At 37.9% G+C, this 11,150-nt stretch overlaps 1 protein-coding gene across 1 annotated transcript; it reads right to left on the bottom strand.

Annotated features, from left to right (window-relative positions):
* Nucleotides 1–3,755: 3,755 nt before the first annotated feature.
* Nucleotides 3,756–4,505, bottom strand: LOC101103082 (enhancer of rudimentary homolog). The gene has a single exon (XM_042230506.1). The coding sequence runs from the start codon at nucleotides 4,460–4,462 to the stop codon at nucleotides 4,148–4,150; it is 315 nt and encodes a 104-aa protein (XP_042086440.1). The 5' UTR covers nucleotides 4,463–4,505; the 3' UTR covers nucleotides 3,756–4,147.
* Nucleotides 4,506–11,150: the final 6,645 nt, after the last annotated feature.

The raw sequence follows: 11,150 nt of genomic DNA, 5'->3' as shown, positions 1-11,150 counted from the left end.
CCTGCCAAGGCAGGAGACACAGGTTCAATCCCTGGGGCTGAAAGATCCCACATGCCATGATGCAACTAAGCCTTTGTGCCCCAACTCTTCAACCTGTCCTCTAGAGCCCAGGAGCCACAACTACTGCAGGAGAAGCCATCACTCCCAAACAAAACAAAAACAAAAGAGCACAAGGGAATTGGGACGTTTATTACCTTGATTGTGGTGCTGGTATCACATGAGTTTGCATAGGTCCAGACTCTTCAAATTGTACACATTAAGTATGTGCAGTTTTTGATATATAAATTATACCTCAATAAAACTGTTTTTCTTTAAACTAGAATATTAACTATATGACCTTTTCTTCCAGATAAGTAATCCAAAATTTTCTAACATTTTACTTTACTATTTCTAAAGGTCGGAGGCAGAATTAAGTATATATTAAAGACAATTATGGGGCTTCCTTGGTGGCTCAGTGGTAAAGAATCCACCTGCTAGTGCAGGAGATACATGTTCAGTCCCTGGGTTGAGAAGATCCCACATGCCATGGAACAACGAAGCCGCGAGCCACAACAACTTCTGAGACTGTGCTCTAGATCATGGAGCTGAAACTGCCAACTCCACAACAGATTGGATCCAAATCAGGGAAGAATACATCAAGGCTGTATATTGTCACCTTGCTTATTTAATTTATACACAGAGTACATCATGAGAAATGCTGAGCTGGATGAAGCACAAGCTGGAGTCAAGATTGCCAGGGGAAATATCAATAAACTCAGATATGCAGATGATACCACCCTTATGACAGAAAGCAAAGAAGAACTAAAGAGCCTTTTTAAAAGATATTATTTATTTTTTATTGAAGGATAATTGCTTTATAGAATTTTGCTATTTTCTGTCAAACCTCAACATGAATCACCCATAGGTATACATATATCCCCTCCCTTTTGAAACTACCTCCCCTCTCCCTCCCCATCCCACCCCTCTAAGTTGATACTGAGCCTCTGTTTGAGTTTCCTGAGCCATACAGCAAGTTCCTATTGGCGATCTATTTTACATATGGTAATGTAAGTTTCCATGTTACTCTTTCCATGCATCTCACCCTCTCCTCTCCTCTCCCCGTGTCTGTAAGTCTATTCTCTATGTCCGTTTCTCCATTGCTGCCCTGTAAATAAATTCTTCTAGATTCTGTATATATGTGTTAGAATATGGTATTTATCTTCCTCTTTCTGACTCACTTCACTCTGTAATAGGTTCTAGGTTCATCCACTTCATTAGAATTGACTCAAATGCATTCCTTTTTATGACTGAGCAATATTCCATTCTGTATATATACCACAACTTCTTTATCCATTCACCTCTTGATGGACATCTAGGTTACTTCCATGTTCTAGCTATTGTAAATAGTACTGCAATAAACAATGGGATACGTGTGTCTCTTTCAATTTTGGGTATATGCCTAGGAGTGTGATTGCTGGGTCATATGATGGTTTTATTCCTAGTTTTTCAAGGAATCTCCATACTGTCTTCCATAGTGGCTGTATCAATTTACATCATTTACCAACAGTACAAGAGCATTCCCTTTTCTCCACACCCTCTCCAGCATTTATTGTTTGTAGACTTTTTGGTGAGGGCCATTCTGACCGGTGTGAGGTGATATCTCATTGTAGTTTTGATTTGCATTTCTCTAATAATGAGCAATGTTGAGCATCTTTTCATGTGTTTGTTAGCCATCTGTATGTCTTCTTTGGAGAAATTCTATTTAGGTCTTTTTTTCCACCTTTTCTTTGGGGTGTTTGTTTTTGTGGTATTGAGTTGTATGACTGCTTGTGCATTTTGAAAATTAATCCTTTCTCAGTTGTTTCATTTGTTGTTTTCTCCCATTCTGAGTGTGGTCTTTTCACCTTGCTTATAATTTCCTTTGCTGTGCAAAAGCTTTTAGGTTTAATCAGGTCCCACTTGTTTACTTTTGCTTTTATTTCCATTACTCTAGGAGGTGGGTCATAGAGGATCTTGCTTTGATTTATGTCATCGAGTATTCTGCCTATGTTTTCCTCTAAGAGTTTTATAGTTTCTGGTCTTACATTTAGGTCTTTAAACCATTTTGAGTTTACCTTTGTGTATGGTGTTAGGAAGTATTCTAATTTCATTCTTTTATATGTAGCTGTCCAGTATTTCCCAGCACCACTTATTGAAGAGGCTGCCTTGTCCCATTGTATATTCTTGCCTTCTTTGTAAAAAACAAGATAACCGTAGGTGCATGGGTTTATTTCTGGGCTTTCTATCTTGTGCCATTGGTCTATATTTCTGCTTTTATGCCAGTACCATACTGTCTTGATGACTGTAGCTTTGTGGTATAATCTGTAGTCAGGAAGCTTGATTCCTCCAGCTCCATTCTTCTTTCTCAAGACTGCTTTGACTATTTGGGGTCTTTTATGATTCCATATGAATTGTGAAATTTCTTGTTCTAGTTCTGTGAAAAATGCCGTTGGTAATTTGATAGGGATCACATTGAATCTGTAGATTGTGTTTGGTAGTATAGTCATTTTCACAATATTGATTCTTCCTTCTTAGGAACATGGAATATCTCTCCATCTGTTTATGTCATCTTTGATTTCTTTCATTAGTGTCTTATAATCTTCTGTGTACAGTTCTTTCATCTCCTTTGGTAAGTTTATTCCTAGATATTTTATTCTTTTTGTTGCAATGGTGAATGGGACTGATTCCTTAATTTTTTTTCAGATTTTTCACTGTTAGTATATAGAAATGCAAGTGATTTCTGTGTATTGATTTTGTATCCTGCAACTTTGCAAAATTCATTGATTAGCTCTAGTAACTTTCTGATACTATCTTTAGGGTTTTCTATGTGCAGTATCATGTCATCTGCAAACAGTGAGAGTTTTACTTCTTTTCCAATCTGGATTCCTTTCATTTATTTTTCTTCTCATATTTCTGTTACTAGGACTTCCAGAACTATGTTGAATAACAGTGGCAAAAGTGCACACCCTTGTCTTGTTCCTGATTTTAAGGGGAATGCGTTCAGTTTTTCACCCTTGAGAATAATGTTTGCTGTAAGCTTATCATATATGGGCTTTACTATGTTGAGGTAGGTTCCTTCTATGCCCATAGAAGAGTTTTAATGTTAAATAGGTGCTGAATTTTGTCAAAGGCCTTTTCTGCATCTACTGAGATTATCATATGGTTTTTATCTTTCAATTTGTTAATATGGTGTATTACATTGATGATTTGTGTATATTGAAGAATCCTTGCATCCCTGGAATAAATCCAATTTAATCATGGTGTATGAGCTTTTTGATGTGTTGCTGAATTCTGTTTGCTAAAATTTTGTTGAGGATCTTTGCATCTATGTTCATCAGTGATATTGGCTTGTAGTTTTCTTTGTGTGTGTTGTCTTTGTCTGGTTTGGGTATCAGGGTGATGGTGGACTTGTAGAATAAATTTGGAAGTGCTCCTTCCTCTGCAATTTTTTGGAAGAGTTTTAGAAGGGTAGGCATTAGCTCTTCTCTAAATGTTTCATAGAATTCTGCGAAGCTATCTGGTCCTGGGCTTTTGTTTTTTGGGGAGATTTGTGATCACAGCTTCAATTTCAGTGCTTATAATTGGGTTGTTCATAATTTCTATTTCTTCCTGGTTCAGTCTTGGAAGATTGAACTTTTCTAAGAATATGTCCATTTTTTCCTGGTTATCTATTTTATTGCCATATAGTTGTTCATAATAGTCTTTTGTAATCCTTTGTATTTCTTTTTTTATATATATAACTAAAGAACATTTATTTGTTTTTCACCAAGACTTTATCTTGAGGACGTAACTAAACTGTGCCTCCACTCCCCACCCCAATTTGAAGGAGGATTAGTACAGTGGATGTTATAAAGCAGGTATGAACAGTTTGAGGGACTGGAACCAACATTAACTGACAAAAACCAACTTTCATCTAAATCATCATAAAAATGTTTAAGTAAAAAAAAAGGGGGGGCAAAGGGGTTTTCAGATTGAACAAGATCATCACATTTTATCTAATACATTCAATTCTGGCTAGGGTATACCAAAATGGAAACAGGATAACTATAATACAAAACTTCCACTACAGCACACTGCACACACCTGTGTTCCAAGCCCACCCCCGTTCCCCTAATGCTTCCAAACTCAACTATTTCCCAGCCTGTTGGGCCTGTCGACGAGGGAGCACGTAGATCTTCTCTTTAATCCAATCTTTGTTATAAGGCTGGTACGTCTGGGTATCAGCTTGGTAAACAAGGCAGCTGAGGTCTGCCAGGTCATCAATAAAATCAAACAACTGACTGATATCATATGTGATAGAGGGGCTGTTGGGATTCATTCTCTTCAGATGTTCTTCATACATTTTACAAACACCTTCCATACACTCATTCACAGATTCATAGTCAGCGTAAGTTCTGCCTTCTGGCCTCTTGGTAGGCTGTACCAGCAAGATGGTGTGAGACATCGCGCCAAAGTCTCCCGCTGCAGCCGATGCCGACTCCGCCACCGCCACCCAGGAGCTTACCAGCAACGCCGCTAACAGCCAATCCCTGCGAGAGGAGCCGCCCAATCCTTTGTATTTCTGCATTGTCTTTTGTAACCTCTCCTTTTTCATTTCTAATTTTGTTGATTTGATTCTTCTCTCTTTTTCGTGATGAGTCTGGCTAAGGGTTTGTCAGTTTTATCTTCTCAAACAACCAGCTTTTGGTTTTATTAATTATTACTACTGTTTCTTTCTTTTTCGTGTATTTCTGCTTGGATCTTTATGATTTCTTGCCTTCTACTAATTTTGGGGGGGGGGGTGGTTTGTTGTTGTTGTTCTTTTTCCAGTTGCTTTAGGTGTAAAGTTGGGTTGTTTATTCGATGTTTTTCTTATTTCTTGAGGTAGGATTGTATTGCTATAAACTTCCCTCTTAGAACAGTTTTTGCTGCATCCCATAGGTTTTGAGTTGTCATGTTTTCATTGTCATTTGTGTATAGAAATTTTCTGATTTCTTGAGTTTGATTTCTTTAGTAACCTGTTGGTTATTTAGAAACGTGGTGTTTAATCTCCATGTGTTTGTGTTTCTTACAGTATTTTTCTTGTAATTGATACCTAGTCTCATAGCACTGTGGTCAGAGAATATGCTTGATATGGTTTCAATTTTCTTAAATTTACTGAGGCTTGACTTGTGACCCCAAGATGTGGTCTATGCTGAAGAATGTTCCATGTGTACTTGAGAAGGTGTATTCTTCTCTTTTTGGATGGAATGTCCTGAAGATATCAATGAGATCCATTTCATCTAATATATCATTTAAGACTTGTGTTTCCTTATTAATTTTCTGTTTTGACGATGTGTCCATTGGTGTGAGTGGGGTGTTAAAGTCTCCTACTATTATTGTGTTACTTTCAATTTCTCCTTTTATGTCTGTTAGTGTTTGTCTTATGCATTGAGGTGCTCCTATGTTGGGTGCATAGATATTTACAATTGTTATGTTTTCCTCTTGGATTGATCCCTTGATCATTATGTAGTGTCCTTCCTTATCTCTTGTAATATTCTTTTTTTAAAAAAAATTATATATTTTATTGTTTAATGACAATGAAGATAGAATAAAAAAAAGCTGCCACAAATTTACAAGCGTGAATTCTGTGTGGGATTTGGGTTTAGTGATGGTAGCACTGAAGTACAAGGGAAGTTTGGAATTTTCTGGTGGTGTCTAAAGGAAAAGGAAAATTAAATTCTCATCATCATAAGGCAGTGTTGTAAAAACTAATAAAATAAAATACAACAAAAAACATGAACAGGTTAACTTTTCCTCTCTTGCTCATATTTACTAAAGTCAGAATACATATTTGGTCACCATATACATACTAATTTTTTTTTAATATTTTCATTTTTATTGCAACCCTGAGTTTTCTTTCCTGCCCCACAACCTCTTTTTTTTTAATTATTATTTTTTTAAATTTTACTTTATTTCACTTTATAATATTGTATTGGTTTTGCCATACATCAACATGAATCTACCACAGGTGTACATGAGTTCCCAATCCTGAACCCCCCTCCCACCTCCCTCCCCATATCATCTCTCTGGGTCATCCCAGTGCACCAGCCCCAAACATCCTGTATCCTGCATTGAACCTAGACTGACGATTCGTTTCTTACATGTTTCAATGCCATTCTCCCAAATCATCCCACTCTCTCCCTCTCTCACAGAGTCCGAAAGTCTATTCTATGCATATGTGTCTCTTTTGCTGTCTCGCATACAGGGTTATCATTACCATCCTTCTAAATTCCATATATATGTGTTAGTATGCTGTGTTGGTGTTTTTCTTTCTGGCTTACTTCACTCTGTATAATCAGCTCCAGTTTCACCTACCTCATTAGAACAGACTCAAATGTATTCTTTTTAATGGCTGAGTAATACTCCATTGTGTATATGTACCACTTTCTTAGCCATTCATCTGCTGATGGACATCTAGGTTGCTTCCATGTCCTGGCTATTATAAACAATGCTGCAATGAACATTGGGGTACACGTGTCTCTTTCAATTCTGGTTTCCTCGGTTTGTATGCCCAGCAGTGGGATTGCTGGGTCATAAGGCAGTTCTAATTCCAGGATTTAAGGAATCTCCACACTGTTCTCCACAGTGGCTGTACTAGTTTGCATTTCCACCAACAGTATAAGAGGGTTCCCTATCTCCACACCCTCTCCAGCATTTATTGCTTGTAGACTTTTGGATAGCAGCCATTCTGACTGGTGTGAAATGGTACCTCATTGTGGTCTTGATTTGCATTTCTCTGATAATGAGTGATGTTGAGCATCTTTTCATGTGTTTGTTAGCCATCTCTATGTCTTCTTTGGAGAAACGTCTATTTAGTTCTTTGGCGATTTTTTGATTGGGTTGTTTATTTTTCTGGAATTGAGCTGCAGGAGTTGCTTGTATATTTTTGAGATTAGTTGTTTGTCAGTTGCTTCATTTGCTATTATTTTCTCCCATTCTGAAGGCTGTCTTTTCACCTTGCTTATAGTTTCCTTTGTTGTGCAGAAGCTTTTAATTTTAATTAAGATCCCATTTGTTTATTTTTGCTTTTATTTCTAATATTCTGGGAGGTGGGTCATAGAGGATCCTGCTGTGATGTATGTTGGAGAGTGTTTGCCTATGTTCTCCTCTAGGAGTTTTATAGTTTCTGGTCTAACGTTTAGATCTTTAATCCATTTTGAGTTTATTTTTGTGTATGATGTTAGAAAGTGTTCTAGTTTCATTCTTTTACAAGTGGTTGACCAGTTTTCCCAGCACCACTTGTTAAAGAGATTGTCTTTAATCCATTGTGTATTCTTGCCTCCTTTGTCGAAGATAAGGTGTCCATAGGTGTGTGGATTTATCTCTGGGCTTTCTATTTTGTTCTATTGATCTAGATTTCTGTCTTTGTGCCAGTACCATACTGTCTTGATGACTGTGGCTTTGTAGTAGAGCCTGAAGTCAGGCAGGTTGATCCCTCCAATTCCATTCTTCTTTCTCAAGATTGCTTTGGCTATTCAAGGTTTTTGTATTTCCATACAAATTGTAAAATTATTTGTTCTAGCTCTGTGAAAAATACCTCTGGTAGCTTGATAGAGATTGCATTGAATCTGTAGATTGCTTTGGGTAGTATACTCATTTTCACTATATTGATTCTTCCAATCCATGAACATGGTATATTTCTCCGTCTATTAGTGTCCTCTTTGATTTCTTTCACTCGTGTTTTATAATTTTCTATATATAGGTCTTTAGTTTCTTTAAGTAGATATATTCCTAAGTATTTTATTCTTTTTGTTGCAATGGTGAATGGAATTGTTTCTTTAATTTCTTCTACTTTCTCATAATTAGTGTATAGGAATGCAAGGGATTTCTGTGTGTTGATTTTATATCCTGCAACTTTACTATATTCATTGATTAGCTCTAGTAATTTTCTGGTGGAGTCTTTAGGGTTTTCTATGTAGAGGATCATGTCATCTGCAAACAGTGAGAGTTTTACTTCTTCTTTTTGAATTTGGATTCCTTCATTTCTTTTTCTGCTCTGACTGCTGTGGCCAAAACTTCCAGAACTATGTTGAATAGTAGCGGTGAAAGTGGGCACCCTTGTCTTGTTCCTGACTTTAGGGGACATGCTTTCAATTTTTCACCATTGAGGATAATGTTTGCTGTGGGTTTGTCATATATAGCTTTTATTATGTTGAGGTATGTTCCTTCTATTCCTGCTTTCTGGAGAGTTTTTATCATAAATGGATGTTGAATTTTGTCAAAGGCTTTCTGTAATATTCTTTAATTTAAGGTCTAGTTTGACTGATATAAGGATTGCTACTCCAGATTTCTTTTGCTTCCCATTTGCATAGAATATATTTTTCCATCCTCTCACTTTCAGTCTATATGTGTCTTGAGGTCTGAAGCGGGTTTCTTGTAGACAGCATATATATGGGTCTTGTTTAGTATCCATTCAGCCAGTCTGTGTCTTTTGGTTGGAGCATTTAATCCAATTACATTTAAAGTAATTATTGATATCTATATTCCTATTGCCATTTTCTAATTGTTTGGAGTTGATTTTGTAGATCTTTTCTGACTATATAAGTCCATTGTAGGTGCCCAATCTGCTACTGGAGATAAGTGGAGAAATAACTCCAGAAAGAATGAAGGGATGAAGCCAAAGCAAAAACAATACCCAGTTGTGGATGTGACTGGTGATAGAAGCAAGGTCCAATGCTGTAAAGAGCAATATTGCATAGGAACCTGGAATGTCAGGTCCATGAATCAAGGCAAATTGGAAGTGGTCAAACAGGAGATGGCAAGAGTGAACGTCAACATTCTAGGAATCAGTGAACTAAAATGGACTGGAATGGGTGAATTTAACTCAGATGACCATTATATCTACTACTGTGGTCAGGAATCCCTTAGAAGAAATGGAGTAGCCATCACGGTCAACAAAAGAGTCCAAAATGCAGTACTTGGATGCAGTCTCAAAAACGGCAGAATGATCTCCATTCATTTCCAAGGCAAACCATTCAATATCATGGTAATCCAAGCCTATGCTTCAAGCAGTAACACCAAAGAAGCTGAAGTTGAATGGTTCTATGAAGACCTACAAGCTCTTTTAGAAGTAACACCCAAAAAAGATGTCCTTTTCATTATAGGAGACTGGAATGCAAAAATAGGAAGTCAAGAAACACCTGGAGTAACAGGCAAATTTGGCTTTGGAATATGAAATGAAGCACGGCAAAGACTAATAGAGTTTTCCAAGAGAACGCACTGGTCATAGCAAACACTCTCTTCAAACAACACAAGAGAAGACTCTACACATGGACATCACCAGATGGTCAACACCGAAATCAGATTGATTGTATTCTTTGCAGCCAAAGATGGAGAAGCTCTATACAGTCAGCAGAAACAAGACCGGAAGCTGACTATGGCTCAGATCATGAATTCCTTATTGCCAAATTCAGACTTAAATTGAAGAGAGTAGGGAAAACCACTAGACCATTCAGGTATGACCTAAATAAAATCCCTTATGATTATACAGTGGAAGTGAGAAATAGATTTAAGGGACTAGACATGATAGACAGAGTGCCTGATAAACTATGGACAGAGGTTCGTGACATTGTACAGGAGACAGGGATCAAGACCATCCCCGTGGAAAAGAAATGAAAAAAAGCAAAATGGCTGTCTGAGGAGGCCTTACAAATAGCTGTGAAAGGAAGAGAAGCGAAAAGCAAAGGAGAAAGGCAAAGATATAAGCATCTGAATGCAGAGTTCCAAAGAATAGCAAGGAGAGATAAGAAAGCCTTCCTCAGTGATCAATGCAAAGAAATCAAGGAAAAGAACAGAATGGAAGAGACTAGAGATCTCTTCAAGAAAATCAGAGATACCAAGGGAACATTTCATGCAAAGATGGGCTTGATAAAGGACAGAAATGGTATGGACCTAACAGAAGCAGAAGATACTAAGAAGAGGTGGCAAGAATACACAGGAGAATTGTACAAAAAAGAGCTTCATGACCCAGATAATCACCATGGTGTGATCACTCATCTAGAGCCAGACATCCTGGAATGTGAAGTCAAGTGGGCCTTAGAAAGCATCACTACAAACAAAGCTAGTGGAGGTGATGGAATTCCAGTTGAGCTATTTCAAATCCTGAGAGACGATGCTGTAAAAGTGCTGCACTCAATACACCAGCAAATTTGGAAAACTCAGCAGTGGCCACAGGACTGGAAAAGGTCAGTTTTCATCCAATCCCAAAGAAAGGCAATGCCAAAGAATGCTTGAACTACTGCACAATTGCGCTCATCTCACATGCTGCTGCTGCTGCTGCTAAGTCACTTCAGTCGTGTCTGACTCTGAGCTTGTAGGTCTTCATAGAACCATTCAACTTCAGCTTCTCTGGTGTTACTGCTTGAAGCATAGGCTTGGATTACCATGATATTGAATGGTTTGCCTTGGAAATGAATGGAGATCATTCTGTCGTTTTTGAGATTGCATCCAAGTACTGCATTTTGGACTCTTTTGTTGACCGTGATGGCTACTCCATTTCTTCTAAGGGATTCCTGACCACAGTAGTAGATATAATGGTCATCTGAGTTAAATTCACCCATTCCAGTCCATTTTAGTTCACTGTGTGGACTACCAGGCTCCCCTGTCCCTGGGATTCTCCAGGCAAGAATACTGGAGTGGGTGGTCATTTCCTTCTCCAATGCAAGAAAGTGAAAAGTAAAAGTGAAGTTGCTCAGTAGTGCCGAACTCTTAGTGATCCCATGGACTACCAGGCACCTCCATCCATGGGATTTTCCAGGCAAGAGTACTGGAGTGGGTTGCCATTGCCTTCTCTCACATGCTAGTAATGTTCAAAATTCTCCAAGCCAGTCTTCAACAATACATGAACCGTGAACTTCCAGATGTTTAAGCTGGTTTTAGAAAAGACAGAGAAACCAGAGATCTAATTGCCAACATCAGATGGATCATCAAAAAAGCAAGAGAGTTCCAGAAAAACATCTATTTCTGCTTTATTGACTATGCCAAAGCCTTTGACTGTGTGGGTCACAATCAACTGTGAAGAATTCTGAAAGAGATGGGAATACAGACCACCTGACCTGCCTCTTGAGAAACCTATATGCAGGTCAGGAAGCAACAGTTAGAACTGGACATGG

This window comes from Ovis aries, chromosome 13 (genome assembly GCF_016772045.2).
Source record: "Ovis aries strain OAR_USU_Benz2616 breed Rambouillet chromosome 13, ARS-UI_Ramb_v3.0, whole genome shotgun sequence".
In the NCBI taxonomy this organism is placed as follows: domain Eukaryota; kingdom Metazoa; phylum Chordata; class Mammalia; order Artiodactyla; family Bovidae; genus Ovis; species Ovis aries.
This window is presented reverse-complemented; position numbering and strand designations above follow the sequence as displayed.